Source organism: Mugil cephalus, chromosome 7, assembly GCF_022458985.1.
Source record: "Mugil cephalus isolate CIBA_MC_2020 chromosome 7, CIBA_Mcephalus_1.1, whole genome shotgun sequence".
NCBI classification, from domain to species: Eukaryota; Metazoa; Chordata; class Actinopteri; order Mugiliformes; family Mugilidae; genus Mugil; species Mugil cephalus.
Genome location: NC_061776.1, coordinates 15,519,887 through 15,547,095, shown reverse-complemented (window position 1 = coordinate 15,547,095; position 27,209 = coordinate 15,519,887). Strand labels below are relative to the sequence as shown.

Genomic DNA, 27,209 nt, shown 5'->3' with positions numbered 1-27,209 from the left:
TCGCCCTCTTTCTGCACGGGGCCTTTCACAAGGAGACTGTCGCGTTACCACAAGCAGCCTCAAACACACACACACACACAGAAGAAGATAGATAGAAGAAGAAATCTGTGATAGATAACAGATAATCAAAAGAGGTTCACTCGCCTGCACCTAAGCATCTCTTATTCTCTTTTAGCCTCGCTGACAAGCTTGAAGCAGCGAATCAATAAAACACACACACACACAAAAAAAAGAAGACGAAGAAGCAAACACAGCATGAATTTGGACTGCTGAGAAATCTGATTTATTAGGAACAATATGATCCCGCTAGCTTATCGTGGATATAGCAGTAAACAAGACACAATTCACTTTTTTTAAGTGCTACAAGATTGTGATTATAGACCTAAACAGTACAGCAACCATACATTCATATATGAACAGATAATATATATATTAAAAAAAAAAAAAAATTACAGTATATTGCTGTTAAACTGTTCCTACTCCTGCTTACGAATCACCATCTGCTTCTTACATACACTTCACTGGGATACACCACACACCTTAAGCTGCTGTGATGAGAACTGGGTGTTTTTTTTTTCCTTTTCTTTTTTTAATAAAGGTTTTGGGTCTGCCAGGTCAACCTCTTACAGATAGAGTCATCATCGGAGCACAACGTTGACAAGCTGATATAGTACAGTAACACTAGACAAACCCTCCGCGGAGAGATCACCAGCAGACCTCACCGGACAGACGCTCAGTGAACTGAAGCCACGCGGCGTGTTCTCGTCGAGCTACTTTAAATTAAAGATTAATACGGGTTAACTTTGGTTTCCAGCTCTCTAAGGACTAAACTGTAGAGTTGTGGCAGTTTAAGCTGTGAGTAAAAGTTTAAAAATCGACCGTATAGCAGCCTTAAGCCAGTATTAATACGACACAGACAAAACAAAAAAAGAAATTTCTTTTTCTTGTTATGATAGCAGCCGGGAAAAACAAATGTAGTTACAGTGTGATTTTATAGAAAGAAAAAAAAAAGAAGGAAAGAAGTAAAATCTGTGATCTGGTACCTCTGCATAAATAGAAAATGCAACCTCTTTGTTGTTAGTTCTCATCTCCTGGCGCCTGTACTGTTATAAATATGTTTAAGATCTTTCATCCGCGCAACAAAGAAGTTGGAGATTTAAAAAAAAAGAAAGAAAATCACTTTTCCAAAAAAAAAAATGCTGTACAATGAAATATTTCGGAGCCTGCGAGGAGCGTTGCCACAATGATTCGATCTGACTGCAACACAAGACAAACATCAATAAAACAGGCTGAGAGGAAGAAAATCGATGACTGGATGCATCTGCAGGCCCGAGAGAAGGGACAGCTCAGGTTCCAGCACACGGGGACCGGCCGGCTGGCTCGAGTCCCGAGCTGAAACACTGCTGCCGTAGTTTCCACTCGGTCATCTGCGGCCCGAGCAAGTTCGCCTGAGCCCACGTCAACAACAACCGTCTTTTGTCGATTACCGAGCGTCTGTTTGACCCCGTCGACAGCTTCAGCTCTGAAACCTGGGCGAGCCCAAACGATTCAGTGGACTCAGTGGAGAGGAGGGGCGGCAGCAGCGGTGAGGGGGAAAAAGGTGCAAGAGAGGTAGAAAATAAACTGGTAGCTTTTAGAGCGCGCTAATAGAGAAGGATTTACTTTAACAGGGAATAATTTAGCCACGGGGTGATCACGTACACAATTTGCTTGAGGAGTTACTTTGCCCCCTCGGACTTACTGTTCACGCGGCAGAGGCCTACCTCCTTGAAATGCGAAATGCAGTTTGTTTCACCTCGTTCTGTTGTGCTGCGCTCCACGCTCCTCTCAGAATAATCTTTTGCGTGCAGACCACTCAGTTTGCTTTGCAAAACTCCACAAAAAAAAAAAAAAAAAAAAACTCAGCTTGAGATGAGCCCATCGTCTCGGGCCCGGGGGGGCCCCACGCCGCATAATGGTGCGAAAGCAATAGACACACGATGCGCTGGTTGCAGCGAGCTGTTTCCATTATACATTCTGAGCAGCTGTTCTGTGGAGGAAGTCCTTTGAAGGACCGGGTGATGGAGTAACTGGAGTCCACAGTTCAAACGCGGTCCTTCACCCTAACAAGCAGGGGGCCGCTCCTCTCAGGCGGCGGCGTCCTCTCGCCCCCGCCATCAATGCCTCCAGACAGAGGTCCCACACATGCAAGGTCTACACTAACACTCGACGTTCATGCTATATCTAGTATAGAAGCAGGCAAAAAAAAAGAAAAAAAGAAAGAAAACGAAAAGAAGCATGCCACTAATTCCTCCTCGTTTCTCCTCAGCTTAGTGCGATTACATCTAAGACGCCTCCTTTCCAGACGCCCCTTTGCTCGGCGCGCCTCTGGTTCCTTCACTTGTCTTTATACGTGTCTGTTTTGACATGAATGGGGTGGGGTGGGGTGGTGGGGGGGTGGGGTGGGAGAAGGCGAAGGAGAGGCTTTGAAGAGAGCCAGATTCAGAGCAGTCTTGAAGGTTGTCTCTGAGGGGTCAGGGGCGTTCTTTAAAAGAGGGAAACGAGGAGAGGCGCGAGGAAGAGGAGGAGGATGTCGAGAAACGGAGTCGAGCCGACACAGGAGGAGGGCCCTGTGTTCACTTCTGCGTGAGGTACGCTCCGATGGTGAGGCTGGCGGCCCCGAGCGCGGCCAGGCCGAACACGGTCTTGATGGAGGACCAGGAGCAGCTGAAGACGGATTCCCTCTGTCTGTCGTACAGCTCAATGAAGGCGTCCTGAAAGGAGGAGAGAAAACAGAGTTTATTAGGCATCCAAAAAAAAAAAACGTATGCACAGTTACTGGATTAAATCATTACATTTGCTCCTACTCAAGATATAAGCCTTTCAAATACAGCTACAAACATATACATCCATTTTAATGAAGGGACGGAGCAGCCTTTTAGCAAACACTACTCAAACAGAAAGTAAATATTGCTTCTAAGCACTGGATTGACGCACATTTTAGTGATTTGTGTATTTTCTACAGCAGAGCTGAGTTTGACTCCAGTTCAACGCCCAACAAGGCCAGTGCAACCACTCGTCAGTGTGGCTACAGAGGCAATACTAAAGGCTCGTTTAGGGTACTGCCATTTATACCTGTGTGCGCGCCTCAGTCTGGCTCCTTCCATAATGATACCACCCGAACGCTAGTGGGCGCTGTGACTTCCTGCTTCACTTTCAACAATGGCGACTGAAACTTTTTGCCAAAATTTCAGATGTCACACAAACATTTGTGTCTCTGAACCTACTCAGTTAACCTTTTCCTCTGTGCATCTTTATTGATCCAAAACAATCAATTTGAATAGTGTGGAGGTGGAGAAGCAGCCGGAAATACTAAAGGGGAAACACGCTATAACCAAGCGGACCAATCACAGCTCTTCCAGTCTGCGCACATCTGGCTCTGATTAAGCTCTAATTAGGTTTCTGGGTTGTCGCCGTAACTGCGGTGATGAATTGACGCAGAAGCCTAAACTGCCTATAGTTGTATTCGATAATTTCATGAGATTTGTTGATGCTAATTAAAACATTTCTCCTTTAAACGTTCCTTTCGTTCTCCAGTGGCATCCGAACACAGGAGGACAGTTCATTTGTTATGTCGCTCCATTCACTGCAGTGGACGAGCACAGAACTTAATTTGCAGTGATCTGATTTTAAAATCTAATCACTAATTGCATTCTGGATACTTTGAAACACTCCAGGAGATCCGAGCGCAGACAAGACGCTCACTTTGCACATGCTCAGTTGGGTTCTCAGGCTCGACCTTAGGAGATAGTTTTCAGGAAAAACAAATGAAAATTTAAGGGAGGAAATGTAGTTTTTGGGGCAGGGTTTTCCTGCTGTCTGAAGCTTAAATGAGGATATTGCTACATAGCGTATGAGATTTCATCATGGCTGCCGGATCTGGGCCAACTGCAACAATTTATGAATGTGTGGTATATTATATAATATTTTGAAGACAAATCCAATCATTTGATTTTGATTTGAATCCAGTCACCACTAGAATAGTTGTTTTAGTCCTTTGGACAAAAAAAGAAGAAGAAGAAGAACGTTTTCTTAACATTTGGACTGAATATCTAGGACATGTAAAAGAATTTGAGCCATATTCAAAAAAGATCTTCATATTATATGATAAGATTGCAGTGAAGGGTGCAGTGAAAAAGCTCAGTGCACAAATACAACACACTGTATGTTTCTAGTATCACAACATGGCTAGTGCATTTCGGATAGTCTAGAAAATGTCTGTTGATCGTCAAGTGTAATCACAAGTAATCACAGAGATCACAGATTCTTCCCTTCCCTTGAACAGAGAAGAAATCTCACAAGTAAAGCCAGGAAAAAAATCCCAAACCACCTGCACGACTCGGTACAAGCAGAGATAACCCGAGTGTGGGTGAACTGACCCTTTAAAATGTAAATCCCTTGACTAACACCAAATGTATGGGTGGAAAAAGCGCGTTATCGCACCCGTGCCACAGACAGATCCATTAGCTCTCACAGCCACCCACGCACAAAAGTCAGACGCTCTTCATGCGGAAACACACACACGCGCACACACACACACGCTCATCAAACACGGGAATCACCTAAAGAGCCCGACAGACTGTGGTGTTTCCTTTTAGTCTGTAGATGAGCGTTGCAGCACTAAAGTGTACAGAGCGTGAAAAAAAAAAAAAAAAAGAGGTACGGAAGAGCACTTTTAAACTTAGAGAGTGTGTGTGGAGCGAGTGTACATAAGGAGCATCTGCGGAGCAAATACCATGGCTGCATGTCTCACATGAGGAAATGCAGACATCTGCTCACAAGCAGTGACAGCAGGAACAGCTGGACAGGAAGTAATGGTGCTAAGCCCCCCCTCTCCGCCCCCAACACACACACACACACACACATTATGTTGAACAATACTACACCAGTACATTAAATACGTCTCCCAATTGAATAGTTTTTCTTTTGTCATGAGGCTGACCACATTAGAGGCTGCTGCAAAGTGAAACTGAACATGTGAGCCCGTTTGAAGTCTCTGTGTAGCTGTAATCCGACCTTTCTCTGAACAATGCTGAATTGTTAGGTTCGACTGACTTCAGCGTTGCCGCGTCAGTTCCCGTGAAAATCTATTACCACTCTGTTTGGGTCTGTTTAAGTTCATTTACCTGCACTAATTATGTATTATGTGTCACATCTATGGGATGTTTTATTCGGCTGAGAAGTAAAACTGATTCATGATACTCTTTTCTTTCTTTATTTCTTTTTCATTTTAATACACCGTTTCCTTTTATCAAACCAAAAAACCCCATAAAGGATTAAAAGAGGAGACATTCATTCTGAAGAACTGCGGGGAGACAAAAGCATTTCCTGTTTCCCTTCCCGTCCTGTGGCATTCCTGAGGCTGGGGGCTGGTGACACAGGGGAGGAAGGATCAGCAGTTTCTTCCCAGTTTAGGCCCTCTGGTGTCAAAACACACTGCGCTCTTAAATCAGCCTGCAGTATTGGTAACCACATGGCATTTGCTTTGTTGCAGCTGAGCGTTTTTTTTTTGTTTGTGTGTGTTGTTTTTTTTTTTTTAATCATCCAGGACAAAGGCGAGCGTGTGAAGTCAGACCGTACTAATAACCTTTACATGGGGTTGAGTTGCCGCACCAACATCAACATCTTGTGGCATTCGCAACCTCAAATTTTCCAAAGCTTCACGAGTTGTGAGGTGTTTGCTGACCTTTTCAGAAATGCCGGAGGTCATGAGAGTTTGTTTCTGGTGTTCATATACGGTCATTTAGACTGAGTTGCATAATTGTTTTGTATTTTTATATTTTTGAGTAAAATGTTGATAGTCCCACTGGCCTGTTATGCATTTCCTACGTTAAGTTCCTCACTTTTTAGAAAACTGCTAGCAGCCGTGGGTCCGCTGGTTGTGGCTGATGCTACCCTGCCACTTTTGACTGGAAGCTTGGTATGTTGTTCTTCTGCATTCCCTGCATTAAGTTACTGAATTGCTAGCATGCTAATCATTTAGCTTCAGCATTCTCTACGACAGAGATCTTCAACGTTTTTCAGACCAAGGACCCCAAAAACTGATGGGACGCCCTACCTACTAAATGTGTTCTATATTAAACTTGGCTTAGTGCCATTTATAAATATACATTATTATTATCATTGTGCATTCAATATTAAGCTATCCCTGATCCCTTTAATAAAATATATTAGACTTAATATATATATATATATATATATATGTATATATACATATATATATAACAAATGTCTAATCAACCAAAGATTTTGTGACCCCCCTGCAATAACAACCCCCTAGGGGTTGCGGACCCCCTTTTGAAGACCTAAGCTCTACGGTAACATTCCCGACTCCGCTCAGCTTTGAGCTAAAAGCTAACCACTGCACATTAGCGTGAGCAAAATGGCATTGGTCTCGATGACGATGCTAACCACCTATAATGTGCATCATGTTAGACACTGGACATTCAACGTCAGTAAAATATAGCTAGTACATTTCAGTGTTGTGAAGACATTTTGCTGCAGAATTTACTACAGTTTATTATGGATTCAGATTTAGAAGCTTGGAGATGACACTGAGTATTCATCCAGAAGGAACTGCAAACTCATGTTGTGTCAGTACTTCCGGTAAATGTTGACCTCACAGGATAAACTAAAAACCCATCTGCTGTGTCTGTCTGTCTGATGTTTTCTGATGCATTTCACTCCTAACCGAAGCCAACCAGCATCACACCCCTCGTGCCAGGCTGCTAGCGCGGAAATCAAAATGTCAGGTGGCATTGTTTCCGAGGTCTCTGAACAAGCTCCGTCTTGGAGCGTTGACACACTTCCTCTCCTGGACTCAGGTATTAACGAGAGAACAATCTCTCCAGTCAGACCTTCAGCTGAGGGAAAAGCGTTAGTTGGCAAAAACACTGCTGTCATCTTTTTTTTAAAAACATTTTTCCACCTACTCCTGGAAAATAACAGTTTGCTGAGGCGATAAATCAAACCTTCCACTGGCCCCAGCAGCAAGTGCATGTGACTGACCGCTAGCAGGGCTCGACAAAACGGCCAACTCATGATGTGTGCCCTTCATACATCCCAGACGGTCACCGTAGATTATCATCTATTTAAGTCTGAAACAAAAGTGGGCCAATTACGGTAAGAGCTTCATAGGAGCTGTGATGGATGTTTAAAAGAATCCCACAAGGGCGCGCATGCTAATAACTCCAGACTGACTCAGGGGAGAGCTGGGAAGCCGAGACGGAGGGGGCGGAGGGGGAGGGCGGGGGAGGGAGGGGGAGGGATGTCAGGTGGATATCATGAGACTGAGGCATGTTCCACTTCAGCTCCTGGAACTTTTTCACCCACACGTTAGGAAGCAGTGCTGCCTCGGCCATGTGAGCAGTGTGAAAAACAAGCCCCTTTCCTCTCTTTTTCTTCCCCCCTCCTCCCGCTGAATTCACGGGAACTTTGAAGGGAACAACGCTAAGCAGCTGGAAGGACGCTGAAAGTTGACGGGGACAGGAAAGGACAAAGAGAGGGCTCATATTTGCCCTGCGGCAAAGCCATCTGCAATCAGCAGCAGGTGTGCGTCTGGGATATAGAGTCCAGACTGCAGTTCTCTACAGTATTCAGTTCTTGGTTCAATGGCTTTTGAAAGGTCACGGCAAGCCTACAGAGGCTCAACGATAAAACACCTTAGCAGGTTTACACACTTCATTTGTGCTCCAAGCAGGAATCCCTCAGAGAGACGCGCACGGCCTTGAGAGCGAGGGCTTGAGAAGATCCCATACCATGGGGCGGCAGCTCGCCGTCTGAGTGTCATGGTTACGCAGGCTGGAAGCCTCACACATGATTTGCTTTTCCCACCAGCAGGAGAGAGCCTGTCCTCGACCTCTAAATTTGTTTTTCCACATGATTTACACGTGTGGGTATTTGCCCGTAGACACAAAGAGATTTCACTCTGCTGTCCTCCTCTGTAAAAGGCCTTACGGTATCTTATGTGCAACAGGAAATACCAAACATTTGCCTGTTCCTTTGGGTATCCCCCTCCCTCCTTCCCTCCCTCCCCTGTCCTCACTTTTGGGAATGATCCCACCGCTTCTGCAGAAGATAATGAGTCATCTTTTTCGCTCGGCTAGCTCCGTTAAAAACCCCGAGCAAGCACTGTGTCAAAACTGGGGAAAAAAAAAAAAAGATTAGGCAGCTATCTCTGTTTTGGGACGTTTCTATGGGTAATTGCGGGCAGGCTGCGACTGAGAGAAAGGGATGTGGGTTAAAGTTCAACTTGTAATTAAAGTGCCCGTTGTGGCTTCGCTTTGCTATATTCACCTCTGAACTGCGCTTCTACCCACGCTCTGTTTATTTCCTAAGCATTCACATAGTAGCGTACTCATTGCATACGCTGCTCCTGCCACCCCTCTCTGATTCTCTAATGAGCTTCTCGCAGACTTCTCCGTGGCTAATTAAAGTCAAACAAAACTCCCATTTCAGGAGCCAAGGGGGAATTATGGGGGATAAGAAAAATGCAAGGACGGCATTGCTGTCCTTGTAATTGATCTGTTTTGATCAAAACATGCACTTATATCTCTCTGTACTCCACGTTTGCATAATAGCGCTCCTTGTGTGAACGGATACACGGACAGAAAAACAACGCTCGCCACACATGGGACGTGACAGGACGGCCAGCTCTCCCGGCAGCAAGGTCGGGTTCGATCGTGTCCCCGGAGAGTCATCCATCGACCGGCCCTGGCAAAAATGAGATGACGGAGGAGTTTGTTGCAACACTCATTACCCAGTGAATCCCCCTGTGTCAGCAGCAGCAGCGGCAGCAGCAAACAGCTCGGAGCTGAGGACACTGAGCCCTTCACTGCTCTGTGACAATACTGCAATACTTGGAAACAACGGCGTCACAGCCGAGCGATGACAAGCTGGGACGGGAAGGCGCACAAATATGCTGCACCCGAGCTAGACGGAAAAAACAACAGCGCTTTGTAGAACGCAGAAACTGGGGACAGGCACCTAATTGGCGAGCTGATTATCAGAAACAATGCAAAACGTAGCCGGGAATGATTTGCAGTATCGACGTGTGAGCGGTTCAGATGCTTTTCTTATTAGCGGCTGCCACCAGCGGCTTTAACTTAGCAGATTAATGATCATGTTTAACTGGACTGTTGGCACTCAGGTCCCAGACACAATCGGTAGACCAATAATTAGTTTCATGCTAGAGGATATAAAAGAAAAAGAACACATCTTTCTCTTAAATTCTACATTTACAGATAATATAGACAAAGGCAGTCCTGCTGTTTCCAAACAAAACGCTTTTTTTCAGCCGATACAGTGGCATCACACCAAACTGAATATTTATTGCGGTGGGAAACAGTCGCCTAAGCACAAACGGTTTCCACAAGGAGCTCTGAAAAGTTAGACGGGATTTCAACATCCTTTCAAAATGCCAGGCGCATTAACATCTCTCTAAACATCGACTATAGAATAACCCTCCTCTGATAAAAAGAGATCCCGACATGAGACAAAGGAAACGGGAAACCTCGTTAATTTGCTTCCACTTGAGCTTCACGTCAAACTCTGGTTTCATGCTTCAGACCCGTAAGTGGGAGAAACAGTTTTGACGTCGGATGCTACGCTAAAAGGCTCATAAATATTCAAATTTGCGTCAGCGGCTGCACTGGTGTGTTTACAAAACATGTCGCTCCCCCGTGGGAGCGAGCCTCCTCCACTGGAACATGAAATGTGATCGGTGGTAAATCACCCACGCTCCTCGTGACACCACTTTTTTTCTCTTTTTTTTTATTGTCTCCATTATTCATTGTCTAAACTCGCCAGATAAACCAGGGCTATAACTTTACACATGAGACTTGTGGTTTCTCTGCAGATGTGCAATACTCAGGTAAACCCTACTCCGTGTGCGAGGAGGGGGCCAATCTAATGAGTGTGTAAGCAGAATAAAAGGACTGATTTTAAACTGATAAACTTTACTGATATATTCGCATTGACTGAGCAGTTACGTGCTCCTTTATTCCTGTTGAGCCTATTGATTTTTACTAAAGTGCTTTGATCCAGCGTGAAATGAAGGGCTGAGCAACCTCGCAGGCTCAGAGGATTGAAGGCTCGGATGCAAACTGTGCCGGCTCTCCCATCACCGCATCTCCCCGTGCTTCATCTCCTGACACCTCCGCATGCTTAACCTCAAAGTGTATCGTACACAATCAGTCACTCCTGCGTGCAGAGCAAAGAGACATCAAAGCAAAAGGAAAGACAATCCTCCGTGCGCCACAATAAACCTCCGCAGCTCAGTCAGTGGGATTTTTTTAATTCTTCTTCTCCTGATTCTGACCTTGAAACCTATGTCGACCTGAACAGCAGCAGCAGCAGCTACTCCTGTTGGCTCCCTCAGACAGGCACGGTGCAGCTAAAAGAGGGCCGTCTGAGGGATGTCTGCATGGAGGTCATCCGGCCCCGCGGAGGAGGAAGTCGCAGGGCCGTTGCCGGACAGAAGCGGATCAACTGCTGCGCGGCTATAAATATCGCGAGGCTCCATCTGAGCCACTGGTTAAGGGCTTCCCAATCTAATAAAACAAACTCTCATCTCCGCTGCCGGGCGCGTTCAAAATGCCATGGATGACGCGTGAGATGAGCACAGAGAATGGAAACGGAGGCCGCTGAGTCATCGTGCACACGAGGAGGAGGAGGAGGAGGAGGAGGAGGAGGAGGAGGCCGGTGTGCTTGGAGTGCTTTAAACCTGAGTGGCTTTCCAGTAAAGACAGGATGTCTGATACTTGGCTGTCTAAGAGCTCAAAAGAGGCCGAACATCAGCAGATCCACTGACGTCTTTGCGGCTTCAGAAGTCCATGTAAGCTTAGAGAGAAAGCCTGCGAGCTGTGATGCTTTTTTGTGTTTTTGTTTTTTTCCCAGAGATAAGCTTGTGAATCTGGGTTGATTTATCCAAACTGTGCACTCAGAAATGTGAAGGGCCTCTTTTGTGAGCGAAAGTTCGATTTAAAACTTGTCACGCGGACAAAAAAGGGCGCGATAAGTTTAAGTGAATGATTAGACGACGGGGTAAAAGTTTTACATTTCAAAGCGCCCTATCAGCTCTGAACCTGATTGGGGAGGCTGTGAACAGGAACTGGAGCACCTCTCGTTTTGGCAAAAAAAAAACAAGAGCGTGTGAGAGCCCCTGTGGCTGAAGTGCACTGGCTGATTGGTCCAGATAGAAACCTCTGATAGAGACCGTGGGAACCGGCAGATTCCCTGGTGGCCTGTTGCTTCTCCTGTAACAAACACAGTCCACGGGAGAGGCTCATTTCCTGTGACAGGGGCGGCACGCTGCCTCGAGCCTTAAAAGTCAGATCCGCTGACCCCTTAAGACCTTGAGACCACACAACAACAATCTCAACAGGCAGCTCCTAAAATAGAGCAGCTGATCTGGGCCAAAAACGGCTTCTGTATGTGGAGCAGTGAATGAGAAGTGTGGGAACACCATCTGCAGCAGGGCCTTCGTCCTCTGCAGCACATGTGGTGGCCGATTGTTCTATTTTTTTTTTTGGAAAATTACGTATTTGCCTGTCGGTGCTGTGGTTTTTGTGTGTCATGCGGGCCCTGATGTAACCGAGTTACACAATGTTCTGAAAGGGGCTTTTCAGACGTACAGCGATATAGCACTGAATGTCTTTGTGCGGGATCTCAACAGTTAAGTCACTTCCTGTGCCAGACGCTGCAGGAATGACATCACCGTCTGGTCTGAGACTATGGCTTCTCTGTGGTAGAGCCAAGTATGGTTAAATCACAGAGTCTGTGCGGGTAACTAAGGAAGGACCAGAGGCAAGCCAAACATGTAGTCACACTAATACCGTGGAGAAAGAGAGGGGGAGCAGCAGCAGGGGAGGGAGCTACAGTTGGTTAGACACTGTAACTAAGAGATTTCTATTTGTTTGGAACCGTTAAGTGTCTCCTAAATCTTCGCCCCGAGTCTAAGAGAAAGCGGAACAAAAGGAAAAGTTTTATGTTATGTTCAAAAGCGGGAAAGTTGACTTCTTTTTTTTTTTTTTTTTTTCCGTCTTTGATGCCCTCCCAAGTTGCTCCTGTAATTCAGGAAACGCTGCCAAGCAAGTGTAATATCATCTAATAGCGAATTAAACATGTCAGAGGAGTATAGGAACATCAAAGCGAGACGCCCAGCGCCTCCCGCTGTCTCCGCTTTCATACAGGAGGCATCTTGTAAAGTCAGCCGCTGAATGAAAGCTCGTTGGTGTTTTTTGGCAACAAGATATCGGAGCGGTTTACGTGATTAGAGCGCGCGGGGGCCGGGTTTCAGGTTCAGCCGCGTTCTCCGTGTACCCATGTAAATGAGAGAGGCCACAGTCTGGGACAGGGCATGCTGTGAGGAGGGCAGAGCGCGGCAGATTGAGGATCTCAGATGTCCGATAATGTCGGGGGGAAAGACAATCATCTGCTCGAGGAGCAACTCCCTCAGGAACAGCTTTGAAGTGGAGCGGAGAAAACTTTTAACAAAGTCACACAGGAGGCACCAGCGATGGAAAGCAACAGGGCGACTTTGTGCACCTGGAAACATGCTAGATTTAGAAGTTATCTACATCACTAATTACTCATGAATAAATTAGAAAACGCCTCCAGTCTTTATTAGCAGCGTTGTTTTAGAGACCTGAAACCATCCAGAGAATGTGCCACGCGCCAAATTGTTCTACCTCTTCCTTTAAATGGGGTTTTCGAATTCAAAATGTTCACTTGCAGGGAAGCCTTTCTCCAGCGGTTTTTACTTCAATAAAAGATCGGATTACTGCATGTGCATGACGGGATTTTTTTTTCTTTTTTTCCCTTTTTTTTAAAGTTTCAAAACAAAACTTAATACGGTAAGGAAGGCCTCTTTCCCACAGACCGAAGACAGAAGTTGCAACATGCGTGACCAAACTTCTCCGTCTTGCATGGACCATGAGGTCATCTAAAGGGAAGCAATAAGCACTCTTACACAACTTCGACTTCCGACGGAGAAATCCGAGCACATAACCGCAGCTAACATCACGCCGTTTTCCCGTCAGCTTTTTAAAAAAGAAAGTAATCTCCGAATGAACTCCGCTATTCCCCCCCACCACCACCACCTCGCTCCCCCCGTCTCTCTGTCTGCCTCTTTCTTTTCAGGCCGGGAATACTGGGGAAAAGTTCATTGACCTCTCTAAGGCAACCAGCTGATTTTCATCCAGGCCGGGGAGGGGGGAGAGGAATGAGAGGAATGCATTGATGTGTGGAAACAAACAACCGCACAGTGTGTGCTCGAGAGGCCTGATATGAGAAGGAATGAGCCTTGAGATAACCAAGTCGACTGCAAGAAAACACAGCTACATGACACAGACACATTATGTAATAAAAGAACTGTCCTGTCCCGGAGAGGAAAAAAAATAACAATTAAAACGTAACCTAGCATCTGTGAGCAGGGATGGACCTTCCTTCGTCTCCTGGTCGTTTTGTCCTTCCTTCGCTTCCATGTGACCTTGTGGAGCAGCAAGCTTTTTTTTTTTTTTTTTTAAAAAAAGCCTGATTGTTTGAACTATGTGGAGCTCGCTGAGAGCTGTGACCTTCCCTGTCTGTGTGCAAAGACTAAAGGGAAACAAGCACAGCCTACCTGATGAATGACAATAAGTTGTGACAATGGAAGTCTGGTGCGAAAATGTGCAGAAAGCTAATGAGGCACATGTCAGTTCCATAATAGAGGGCTCCTCTGAGGAATAATCCATGGAAAATGTCATTGGTGACATTCAGCGACTGCCTAATGTGGCCTCGATGCTGCTGCAAAAGATTTCAAATCACAGGGGAAGTGGAAACGTACGCGTACACATGGCAGCCTACGTTCTAAATGCTCCTGTTTATTTTTATTTTGTGCTATGTAACGGCCATGCGGATGTCTCCGTTGTTTTCTAGTCAGCAGATGGATCAGCTGAGGATCAGATGATTGTTGAGTCAGATGATTTTAACAAGCAGCTTTACACAAAGTTTGCTCCATAAATTCAGATGATCTACTTTCTGCTAAAACAGCACCAAGAAGATCGAAACCATCATTTCTGTTAGCAGCACTTCACTTTTTTTTTTTTCTTTTTTAACCCCAATGTCCTGATTTTACTCCATGCCAACCATGCATACATTTCCCCGGCCTGTCAGTCTGGACCAGTCTGCAGCACACGTCGCGGAAAAGAAGGACAGGATTGCCTGTTTATAGCTTTATAAGCCTCCACTTGTTGCTCGTCCTTCCACTTCTCCTCCTCCGCCACAACCCTGTTAGCCTCACCTTCTGATCAAAGGCACCTTCTGAAGTCCGGCCAACTCACCCAGGAATACTTTTAACCTCCTGTTCTCCCTGGAGTGCAGGACTCATTTCATTTTCAATCTGGAAACACTGAAGGTCAGGGGAGTCTGGCTGTTAGCCTTGATAGGTCTGGGTGGTATCAGGAAATGAGTTGGCAAAGCTGGTAATATGGAACAATCTAAAGTCTGTTACGCTTCAATTCGTCTGATTAAAATCAGAGAGGCACACATTTTTTTTTTTTTAAAGCGCCCCAACCGCAGAGCTTCGTAAAATTTGAAAGATAAATCAAGCCCTTTCTAGTGAGTCAATTTGCAGAGTTGATTAAACCTCTGCTGGTTAGATTTGACGACACGAGCCTCGTCTAGACATGAGTTAAAAGTCCCCTATAAAGCAAAATGGCGCCTGACATAACTGAATCCGGGTAACATAAAAAAAATAAAATAAAATAAAATTGCTCTGACACAAGCCACAAGACGACTGAATCCTTAGAACTTAAGCACAAGTCCTGTCAAAAATATACTAAAAAAATATTAAATAAAATACCTCGGAACAAAAGGAATCACTGTCAGTCTTGCTGTTTTCAATTCCTCCTGTTTTCTTTGAAGTATCAGTCATTATTTGAAGGCGCAATGACAGACCAACAACCAATTAAAGCCTTCAGAGTAGACTCTGTGAAACTGCTGTAATATAACGCCCTGGAAGTACCTGCTTTGTCCCCCGCCAGCGTGCGCTTGTAATATTCTCAAAAACAGCGAGGGGTTAAATGTTAAAGCGCCGGCTGCTGCGCGCTGACAGAATGCGGTTGTTGGTTTGAGATGTGAGGAGTTCAGGATGGTAAGGAGATCTGTGAACCTAAAACACTACGTAGCAGAAGAACAATGCTCCCTTGGCGAAGCCTTGCCTTCTTATCCCAAACATCAGAGGCGTATCGTTTTCTCTGCACTTCAAACGTAATCAGTCGCCATCAAAGGTGACTGCTAACAGGGTGGTGCTGTGTGAGCTTTGCTGGGATTGAAACCTCCTGGTTCCTGCACACACACACACACACACACACACACACACACACACACACACACACTAAAACATCGTTCCACAGAGACACTGTTTTCCTTCCAGATGAATTCAAATAAACCCCGTGCATATACTACCTGACATTTACAGCCACGCGTTCCCTTACGTTAATTGAGTCGTCGCTCCGAGATACCAACACAAACCATCGGAAACACTCAATCAATGCAACAGAGTCAAAGTGATATCCGAGCAATGGCTGACCTCACTCGCCGTCGACTGAAACAGATCAAATTTCCTGTGGGCTATGTGCTCCGCTGCCCAAAAATCACATCGGGGAGGGGGCAGCGAGAATTATTTACTGCAGACCTCCACGGGTGAGGCACAGAAATCTATTTACCAATATCTGGCTGTTGTCATTTTTGGGAGGGCACGTACTCAGCATTTCAGAGACGAGCCTGTAACTGCATGCTGTTTGTTAATGGCCAGTGCTGTGGCTAGTTGCACCAGGAGATCCCAGTAGAGATGACAGAAGTGTGTGTGTGTTTGTGTGTGTGTGTGTACTGAGTCTGAATGGCATGGCTAACAGGAAGCAAGGCACCCCGGGGCCATCTGCTCCCTGCCATGGCTCACATGTCACCCTGTGACAACACAGCATTATTGATTCACACTACCACATCCGCTTCTATGTGTACACGCTGATGCGCCACACTATATGTGTGTATGCATGCGCACGTGAGTGTGTACACAGCCATTTTGTGGACAGCAAATAATTGACTTGCTCTAGTACATCCGCTTCTGTGTTTGCCTGCCCCTGTGTGAGTGTGTATATTAACACTATAAACCTTAAAGTGTCAGTTCAGCCAAATCACAAAAGAAATATATTTTCCCAATAAGCTACGCTGAGATTCATTACCCATCTCCACTCTGTTTGATTGCAGTTCAATTCCACATGGCTGTGTCAACAACGATTTTTTTTAAACCACAAAACAGGTGACCAACAAATCTAGCAGCTAGCTTATCAGATAGCTTGGGATTTTTGATTTTTTCCAGCATCGTGAGTGGATGTCCTCTTACAGTTCAAATGAAAATGTAGTTAAGTACAGTTGAAACCATCAAAAGCCAAAATAGCCTGTGGTGATGTAACTCCTACTCCCGGTCCACATATAAAGCAATTTTAAGCTCAATAGTCGCTTTGTAGCTGACTTCCAGCCTCTGGTTGCTAAGGTCACCCTCTCTTTCCCCAATCCCAAATGTTTCTGGGATAATATTAGCAATAAAAACATTGGATTTAGTTAGCTCCTCTTTCCATTTCCATCCCAGCTCTGTAATTGAAGAGAAACTAAGGACAACGCTGCAACCGGTGTTTGCGGTAAACGTCTAGGTTAACTGTTCACACCACACGTCAGCCAGCCTCATCTGTTGCTCAATCACGTTGTCTCTGTGTGGAGATTGGTCCAACTTGGTACCTGCCCACTACAATCCATTGCCACACTGTTGCTAGCCATGTTGCCATGTTGGCCAATGAGAGCTTGAATGGTTAGCTTGACTCTGTGGCCCCGTGTTAGATGAATCGGTTGAATTATTTGCTTCGTTGCCACATTCCAAAACCTTTGCACCATGCCTGTCAAAGGTATCAGCATAAACATGTTTAAACCTCCCACTAGCAAAGGTTAGCATCAGCACTACTGTGGAGATATTTGCCAAAAGAGAAAATGGAGCATTCTTTGGAACTCAGGTCCGAGGCTCAGTAGGTAGAGCAAGTCGTCCACAAAATACAAAACACAAGACACTGGATGAATGCATGGATGTGCCAGTGTGACCACTTTGAGCACACATAGCAAATAAAGGGACATTTTCTAAATATTTTTATCCAAAAGGTCGGTTTTCAGTGACCTACAGCTGTGGGGGAGATGTTAAAAAAACGGTCTGCGTACCTGAAACCCTAGTGAAATATGAGAACAAAATGGAAGCTAAACTTACTTTGTGTCTACTAAAGGTATAAACACCAATTTTCATGGCCTCAAAGTGTTTGTAATTAGTGCTTTACTGTCTCCGCTGCTGAGCTCTTCTGCCACAATCCCACTGAAATGGAGGTGAACGAAAATGTTTGGTCAGCGCACAAAATATAGTGATCAGTGTTCCCTTTAACAGCTATTTGTGTTACACTAGCAAGAAGCTGCATCTTTGTAAACAAGAAAGCAATTTACGAAACCCTCCAAGCTGCACTTCACCAGTGACCATTGTTGCTCTAGAAATTAACTGACAATATCAGATCTTTTTTCTTTCTTTTTTTTTTTTTTAAAAAAAGCCTTTTGGGGGTTTGTCCCAAAAATATCTACAGTGGCTAGACAATGGGAGGAACCATTTAACCTTGCCCTATATTGATATGCTGTACCACTGGTGAAGGCGTGCCTACTGGCAAAGTCAACCAGCGTCTCGGTAGGCTCCTCATTATCCAGCTCCCTCCATGACGGGAAAGGTGGAAAACTCTCTTATCTGCCATCTCAAATGATTCAGTGGGACACTTTGTTTTTCCATGCACTTTGTTGGTGGGTGGGTGATGTGAGCGCCACGATAACGGAGGAGCAAACAGGGCAGGGATTTATGTATAACACGGCGATTAAAAGACCACACGGGAGCGCTGATGGCAGAGCATCTATATTTAGAGGCCTCTCACGTGTCCCTGCATTTTTCAGGGATCTGGAACGTTACCTGACACTGTAAGTCAGGTCTCAGGGTATTAGTGTGTTGTTTGTGCAGGGATCGGGCACGTGGACGCGTGTAAGTGAATATGTCTCAGGTGGTGGGTTAAGAGGGAAGCAGATGGAGGAGGAGGATGAGGGGAGAAAAGTTGATAAAGGCACCAACAAGCCTAGAGCGTTCTGATACAGGGGCATCCATTTAGTGTCCAAGTATATCTGCTCCATATATTATTTATCCGTGTGTGCTCAGGGCGGGATAACAGCCAACAGCTCAGACACGTGTCCCCCATGAAACAAGAAAACTGCAGGTTGAGGTGATTACTTGTCTCAACAAAAGTAAGAAAAGGAAATGCATCATATGCGACAATTCACAGATACAAATCTGTACGTATTTCACAGCATATGTGTAAAAATAGACCAACACGTCATCGTGTCGCGACGTGTTCCTGAATGATACGAGCCCCCTCTGACATGATTGTCCAACAGAAGACCAGAAGTCGTCCACACCCTTCACCGGCCACTCCGGAGAGACGAACCCAGGTCGTCTCTATTATTTATTTACAGTCGCTGTTCCCCAGCAGACATTCCTCGTGCTCTCCCGAGGAGGCCCAGAAATAAGCACACAGGATGGGGTGGAGGGACCCTGGGGAGGAGCGAGGTCGTGGAAAGAGCCGCAGCACTTTCAAAGCACCAGAATTACACTTCCCTGCAAATGTAATAGAACAGCTATTTTCGTCCTAATTGTGTTGTTTGGGTGTTTGCCAAAAACACGGCAAGAAAAGAAAAAAAAAAGGTCTGTGTTTCTGAGACGTTTAAGAAATGCTTGGAATGATAAAGACGGAGTCAACATGACAGGGGAGCAAGAGCGTGCGGTTGAACGTCCAAATCATGCCAAACATCAAGATAAAAAGCATTTTTTGGAGTGTTGCCCTATCTTCATACTTGAACTTTATATGAAAGTGAAGGTGGTTTATGGGCTCAGTGTGGAGTCTCTTGCTGTCGCCATCTTCACATTGCCTGAACCTTCCTAACTCCTGGCCAGTCCAAAAATGGACAAAGAGGTGGAGCTTAAGAGGAGCTGAGGCAGGTAATCAGCTGTGATGGCACCTACCTGCAGCTCAAAGCAGCCACGCCCTTAATTGCGCACAAACTAGCGCCATAACAAAATTTGAATGGATGAGTTTTATGAGAAAGTAATCAACTTGAATGGGGGCAATTAGAAAAGTTAGCAATGCTAGCATGCAATTACAACTAAAAGTCCAGTCACATAAAGTAATTCACTCATCTCTTTGCACTTTCACTAGTGGACGTTCCAGGCTTTGTCTGTCCAGACAAATATAAAACCCAATCCAAATGTTTCCAAGTGAAACAAGCAGAACATAAACTAACCTTTATAGACGGAAAAGAACAAGCACACAGTTGCATATTTCAAAAGGAAATACCACCCACCTGTCACTCAAAGCTGCCACGACCATTTCGACCATGACCAGTCTAGACCGCCTGTAAGGGGATTGGCTCATGTTTGGTGCAAGTCTAAAGTGATCGTTCAAAGACGCTTCAGTGTTGTCGCTGTGTTGGTTTCATACCAACATTTTACACCTGCGGTCTTCAACGTTTTTCAGGCCAAGGAGCTTTGAACTGGTGGAGAGATTAAGTAGGGACCCCCCCTACCTACTATATGTGTTCTATATTAAACTCAACAAAGTGTGAGTGCAAGTGTGACGCTCTGTGTGAAATGGTGCAGTGCTGAGGCAGCTCCTGCATCGCTGAGTGAGTCAAGTGCTGACTGAAAGATGACGTCTTCTGCCTCTGTTAATCCCTTTACTAAAATATGCATTTAAAGAAATTTGTGGGGGAAAATTAAAGAAAATATATAAAAAATATCCAATCAACCAAAGGGTTTGCAACCCCCCACCCCCTGCAGTACCTCCACAGACCCCCTAGGGGGTCACGGACCTATGTTTTACTCAACTGAGATTGAGGATTCAATTTTATTGTGAGAAAATGACTCATAGTTTGAATGATGAATAGCATCTTAAAATATTTATTTCACTGCATCGAGTTGTGACAAAGGTTTTTAAGTGACTGTCTAAAAAAAATGTCATTCAGTATTTAAAACCTCCAATGACACAAGCGTGGACATCTGCAGTGAAAATGTTTCTGTATCAGTTAAAGTGAAAGCCAGAAATAATTACCAGTGGCTAACAATAACTTACTTGGATTCAGACACCCTCAACATCCAAGCTGTCTGAAGTAGTCACGTTCCAGTAACACAACCTGCACTCCCTGCAGTAAAGGGTTAAATCTGCTTTCTTAAGTATTCCACACACTAGACTGAATATTTGGATCAAAGGTCTCCGTGCTTTGAGCAACTCAGAGGCAAGAGATCTCCACAGGCCTGCTACTGGAAGAAAGCTTTCTTGTCAGACTTGTTCGGAGACTTAAGAGGCCGGAGCAGCCTGCGTCTGTAGGAAATGTTTCTGAGATTACAGTTGCCGGGCTGATGGGTGTAAACACAGTGGCAGATGGTGAGCGACTGAGGCCTGTGCAGCAAAAGGGGTACAGTGCAGGGGAAAATCTTGGCTGCCCCACGCCACATTAAGCTCTTTTGTGGCGTACAGTCTCCATTACAGAGCTGAAAGTCGGCATCAGCTTTCTCCAAACCCAGCCTTAGTTACAGACATTTCTTTGCTTTTCCCCGGCAGTGAAATTATACTGTTATTGGATGTGTGGGAGGGGAAAATCCCTAAATGCTATTTGCATGAGTAATCATTTATTCCTCTGCCTGATTGCTTGAAACGAGAATGCAGGGTTCGTCCCACTCTCTAATTTGCGAGACCCGACTGATAAACAGCGAGAAATTAACTGACTGTGAACGTGCACGGGTGAAAAGGGGAAGATTTCTAGCTCAGAACGGATGGATTCTTCATGACTTATAGAGATCATCGCAGCGTAAAGCACGTAGCATTCCTTTCACTGTCAATACAGACCTCTTTTTTTTTTTTTTTGTTAAGGGTAGACTTCAAAGCTAAAGGAAGCACAGGCCAGATCGCTTCCTGAATGCTGCCCCGATTAGTACTGACTTGTGTTAAACAGACGGAATTTGCATCTGCGAGACGCAAATTGGATGTAAGTGAGATCTCATCGAGAATTTCTTTGCTCTCCCCTGAACGGCTGCATGTGCCTCCTTTGTGATTCGGCTTGTTTGGGTTTCGTTCTCTCTCTACTCCACCGACACGTCACCTATATGAAGATTAATGACTTCCTCGCTGTCCCACATCCACTCAGCCTCAACAAGGGGGCGCAGCCAGAGCCCCACTACACCATAGCAACATAGCAACATGCAGGTCCCACCCATTGAGGAGCAGATTGTGCTCAGGGAATCCCCCACAGGATGGACCCAACCCAAACTCACATTGTCTACTCCTAACACACGCACGCACACACTACGCACACACCTGCTGCACACAGATAAAATAAAGAAATAGGCCACCAAGCGAGTAGCATTCCACCGACACCTGATCTTAGCATCTGGAGACTTCAAAAAAGCTTTTCATGTGGTTTAACTCCTTCCTCTCATCTTACTACAAAAAAACAAGTGACCTGCTAGCAGCTTTAATTGCTAATGTCAGCACGCTAACAGGCCGGTGTTTACCAGGTGTGGGGTTCACCGTGCTTCACGTCTTGCACACAGGAAGACGCTTGCAGCCGTTTGCAATGAAACAATGGAAGCGAGATGACAGCCAGAAAAGAATGACTTGAAGTGGATGAGTGCCAAGCGGAACTAATCTTTGCTTTGAGGCAACACGATTGAGGCAACATCCGACGGTATTGACATAAATGCATATGTTTGCTGCAAGGCACAGGTCTTCAATAGGGGGTCTGTGACCCCTAGGGGGTCCGTGGAGGCACTGCAGGGGGGGTCGCAAAATCTTTGGTTGATTGGACATTTTTTATATGTATATTTTCTTTAAACACACATTAACGTGAATCCAACATCTTTTCGTAAAAGGATAAGGGATAGCTTAATGCAAAATGATACTAATAATGTATATTTATGAATAGCACTAGGCTGAGATTAATATTGAACACATATAGTAGATAGAGGGTCCCTACTTAATCTCTCCATCAGTTTGGGGGTCCTTGACCTGAAAAATGTTGCTGTGAGGAAACACCATCCGTGGCTCAGGTTCCTGTCACCAAATTCACCATGATCCGATCCGATTCTGAGTCTAGATGGAGCGGCAGCTCTTTTCAATCCATAATGTCAGTGAATGTTTTTGTGCTTGTTTCACTTGGAAACATTTGGAGTGGAAAGTTCACCACTGACAACAGCAAAGAGATGATATGGGTGGTGAGCGAAGTGAGTTTCTATGTGGATTTGGCTTTAGTTGTAGATACATCCTGAGGCAAACTGAAGGGCTGGTGGGTAAGCATTCATTCATATTGGAAATGAACACTGCTTTGATTAAATAATAATAATAATAAAAAAAAGAATCGGCTGATCAATATTTTACTAAAAGAAACTGTTATAACCCTCCCGGTGAGGCACCATTAGACGGATACGATTATCGAAGCCATGTACACATGTTTGTGCTGATTTCTTAGAATAAGTGATAACTTTGGTCCTGATTGATCACTCCTTGGGGACCCAGAACATTTTTATGGCAATCCATCCTCCAGATTGACCAACAGGCCGGTTTAAAATAACACCGGAGAAAACAAGGACTTTAATTTCAACATCTTAACTCTTTCTCCGTTAACCTTTAGTTTAGAAACTGCTGTTTTTCTCTCAGAGCACATTTTGGCATTTCGCTCGGGCGCCGCCCCCTCAGCCTGTCAAACGACCGAGGTCAAGCATGTAATTTCAGAACGCGGATGCCGTCTGCCACTTTGTCCAATCACTTGGTATTTACTGCCAACGCCTGTAAATAAACACAGGTGCGCCACGTGTGGGTGAGGCTGCAGCCCGAACGCAATCGTCCCCTGATGAGAGCAATTTCTGTCCACATAACGGTTGAATGTTGGGGACAATGAAAGGATCGTGTTCGGCATCCTGTCGTGTGGGAAGCAATCACTGCAGAAGTTGGAGCCATTTCACCCTCAGCTGGGTTTTGCCAATACAGTAACTGCTTTGTCACTTCTGGAGGGCAGGTTTTGTTTAGCTGAACGTATATTTGACTCACCCGTGATGCCTAGACTCAACAACGATTAGTCACTCCTGTTTTGGCCTTAAATTGCCTCAAAAACAACAGGAAACAGAGGATGGCTGATAACTGTTTCCACGCCACTCTCACATGTCCAAATGTCAGTAATAGGTTGATTAGCCCCCACCTTTGTTTTTCACAGTGATGGAAAACACAAGACTCACCTCCTCTACACAGTAACACGTTGGAGAGTGACCAATACAACCTTTTACACGCTTTCAACCGCGTCTGTGTCTTCGCTGCCTGGAAGATGTGTAAGCTCATCAACAATGACTGGAAGCTAAAATCGGATTTATCCTGACTCCTCATTCACCACTTACCAGATGGTGGATGAGATTAACAGAATATTTAGGACAGGTATGCGCCTCAGAAATGGACCGGCTGATTTCTAGACTCCACGTATCAAAATAAAAATAACCTAACTGTGTTCGGCTTTTGTGTATTTCAAGTAGTAAGAAAAACAAATCTCAATTATGGAAGAATTGACATAATTTGATGATAGTTATTCAGTTAAAAAAGGAGTTAAAAAAGATAGTTATTCTTTTCTTTTTTTTTTAGTTGGCACGCACACAAAAGAAAGGACGTCCAAAACTCTTTGATGTAAAATAAAGCCTATGGGCCAACGTGGGTTAATGACATTATTATCACATGCTGAATGACAATGTGACTTTTATGACATTTTCATAATCTGCCCACATTGACAGTGCCAACGGAGAAGCCAGATGTCTGAGAGCACAGACAATGCTTATTAAAGGTCATGTAAAAAGCTGAAGCACACACCTCAGGAAATCCCCTGCCATTCAAATGAAGACACGCCGATCAGCCACAACATTAAAACCACTGACAGGAGAAGTAAATAACATTGACAATTTGAGACAATTCAGCGTTCCTGCTGGGAAACTTTTGGACCTGGTGTTCATGTGGATGTTACTGCTACGCATGTGCCACCCACCTAGACCAGACCAGGCACCCCCACCCCATAGCAATGCAGCAATGACACTCCCCGGCAGGATGCAGCCTGACACAGACACACACAAACACACACACACAGACTGTTTAGGAACAGTACAAGGTGCTGACCCTAACTGATCAAGTGTCTGTGAGATGATCCACTCCCCTCAGAAGACCCATGTCCATTCTCCGATGAGCCACAACTGTTTTGACACATGGGAGACCTACACAAGCAAGGTGGTCATAATGTAATGCATCGGTGTCCATTTATCAGTGTCACACACGATGCAATGATAACATATGCTGTATTCAGTTTTTTTTGGAGCCCAATTTGAACCAAAAATCATCTGCATGGATTCTTTTTGATTCAACATGAGATAAAAACCAACCCAAACTGCAAACATGCGCTTTCAAATAATCCACGGATTTAAGGACCGCACTCTCTCTCTGTCTCTGTCTCTCTCTCTCTCTTGGGTGAATGCAGAGATACAGTCATCTCCACCCAGCTGTAAAACACAGACTACGATGACCTACATTATCGTACAGTGGGCACGGGCTCCAGAGAGGCATCTCTGCGGCCCAGTCTGCGCCAGCTTCAAGGCACAGGTCTTAAAAAAAGGCAGACAAAAGAGTTCCAGGCCCGATGCACAGAGGACCGCATGTTAAACACAGTGGCTGCAGATTAGCACTATGTGCTCCTGGAGGGGCCCTCCCTCTGTTGCCTGCCTTTGATATGTGGCGCAACCTGCCACCTCCAGGAGCAAGGCAGACTCAAGGGGAATGTTAAACGTTCCCATCCTTTGAGATGAAACAGTCGATGTGAATCATTGATGACCCCCCCCCCATCCAAACACGCGCCCCGTTTGTGAGCCCTTCCAGCTAAGATAACCAAGCAGCACAAACGCTGTGTTCTCATTAACAGCACCTCTGCTAATTAAAACCCCAACTCGATGAACGTCGAAGAGCGCGTATCTGCACGCTGGGAACAAAAAGCTGCATGAGAGTTGGGGGAGTTGTTGTTGTCGAAAGTGATACAACGGTACATGATTCGTTCAGATTTCTGCCTGAATGTGTTCATGGAAAGGCAAAGGGTGCCCGTCCTCGTTAGTACCTGATGCTCATGTGTCATGTAGATGTGCAGAAAGGGGGCTCTGAAAGCTGAGACCTGTCCAGGTATGCCCAGAGGCCTAAACACATTAATCCAATAGTTTGCTGTTTGCTGACATGTGTCTGTCCTACTTCCTGCTGCTAGCACCTAACGGGACACACAGGAGCACTCAGCCACTTCCCCGCACAAGGTTCAGATATAGGTGGACGCTGAAATAGGACACATACATATGCAGACTTTTTAATGAGATTTTCTTTCCCCTTGGATCACACTGCAGCTCTCCATGACAGCTGTGCGGCTGCCACTGGCTGTACACTTGACAGGGTGGGTTTTATGTAGAGCAGCGTGGGGAGGTGTGGCACTGAAACGTGTGTCATTGGACACGGAAGTCTAACAGTCAACACCATCATCCAGTCAGAGCAGCTCACGAGTAACGCCGCCCATCAACTTTCTGCGCTGTCGTGCGTCATCGCACATCTTGAGAAGGATTTTTATTAATGATCAACTACACATGTGGTTTTGATGATGAGATATATCAGATTTATAAGAATGCACACTTTGATGTCAAACACACACGCGAGCCTGTGCACATCGGCTGAGAATAAAATCAGAGCTTTAGGAGGACTTTTGCGCCCCCGTGGCACACAGCTGCAAAGCGCTCAACTACACGGAATCAGACCTACCCATCCCCCGTTATCTTGTATCCAGCTGTTAAGAGGTCCATTTAAATACTCCGTCATCCACTTCACGATGTTGTTCACCTGCGATGTCATCTCCTCCTTGGCCGCGCACTCTGCGCACACCGTGCCCCCGAACTCGAAGAAAGCAATAATCCGGCCCCAGTTCACACCGTCCCGGAACAGTTCGTCTATCACCTCGGCGAATCTCCGCTGCGCCGTGTCCGAGGTGAGATAAAGCTGCCGCGACATCTCCGTGAAGTCCAGCTGGTAAAGTCTTTCAAGTTCGTCTCCAGCCTCGCGCAGGACTCTGTGGACGGCGGCGTGCGGATCGGACTGGGGGAGCCGTCTGCAGAGGTGGCGGTTGCTCTCGCTGTCAGGCCCGGTGCTGGCTTCACGGCACCGGCGGGACAAACCCGGCGGAGGGTCAACTACCAACCCGTTATTAGCAGCATCTTCACCTCGGACATCGTCAAATCCCCACACGTATCCGCGTTTGGAGAGTTTATGGCAGATATACTTTTCCACAATATTGCGATTACACTCGTTCGCCATTCCGGCTTAATTTGGCACTTCGCGTCTTCAGAGGTTGTCCTAAATAAAATGCATCATGACCGAACGTGTGCGCTATACAATGCTCTGCACGGACGCGTCCAAAACTGGGTTATATTCAAATACGGGCAACGCAACGAATGATTCCGCACAGGGAGCACACACTTCCTAAACTGAAGAAAATCCCTGAACAAAACTGGACACGAAAAAAGAGATGAAGAAAAAAAGAAACGCTTTACACTTAGGTCAAAACATAAATTCCGGGTCCGTGTCAGCAGCAGTCTTCATTTCCCGAATCCTTGGACGGACGTTGGCGACCTTCTCTCTTTGCATAGAAATCCAATATGCGGAAGAGGTTGGAGTATAATGTTGCGCTATTCCTGTGCACATCACCCAGGCGTGGATGTGTTGCGAATAAAAAAAAATATGAATGAAAGCCAGAAGTTGTACGCGCCTGAAGGGGGCTTTAGACGCTGCCAACTATTTTAGCAGCGTTACGCACGGCCAGGCGCGGGACTGCGAGCCAGACAAGGTCGGACTGAATCCTCTTCCACGATTACTCCTCATATCCAGCTCCCTTCCCACCTCAAGTGGGCCGTACTCTCGGTGAGGTATTCCTGACGTCAGCTCAGAGGCTCCAAGCGTGCACACGAGCGCCACGAC

General features: G+C 45.6%; 1 protein-coding gene across 1 annotated transcript; it reads right to left on the bottom strand.

The window, feature by feature from the left end:
* Positions 1 to 256: 256 nt before the first annotated feature.
* Positions 257 to 27,133, bottom strand: bcl2b (BCL2 apoptosis regulator b). Its single transcript, XM_047589002.1, has 2 exons — positions 26,001 to 27,133; positions 257 to 2,753 (listed from the first exon to the last, which is right to left on the bottom strand). The coding sequence occupies exons 1-2, from the start codon at positions 26,547 to 26,549 to the stop codon at positions 2,616 to 2,618; spliced, it is 687 nt and encodes a 228-aa protein (XP_047444958.1). The 5' UTR covers positions 26,550 to 27,133; the 3' UTR covers positions 257 to 2,615.
* Positions 27,134 to 27,209: the final 76 nt, after the last annotated feature.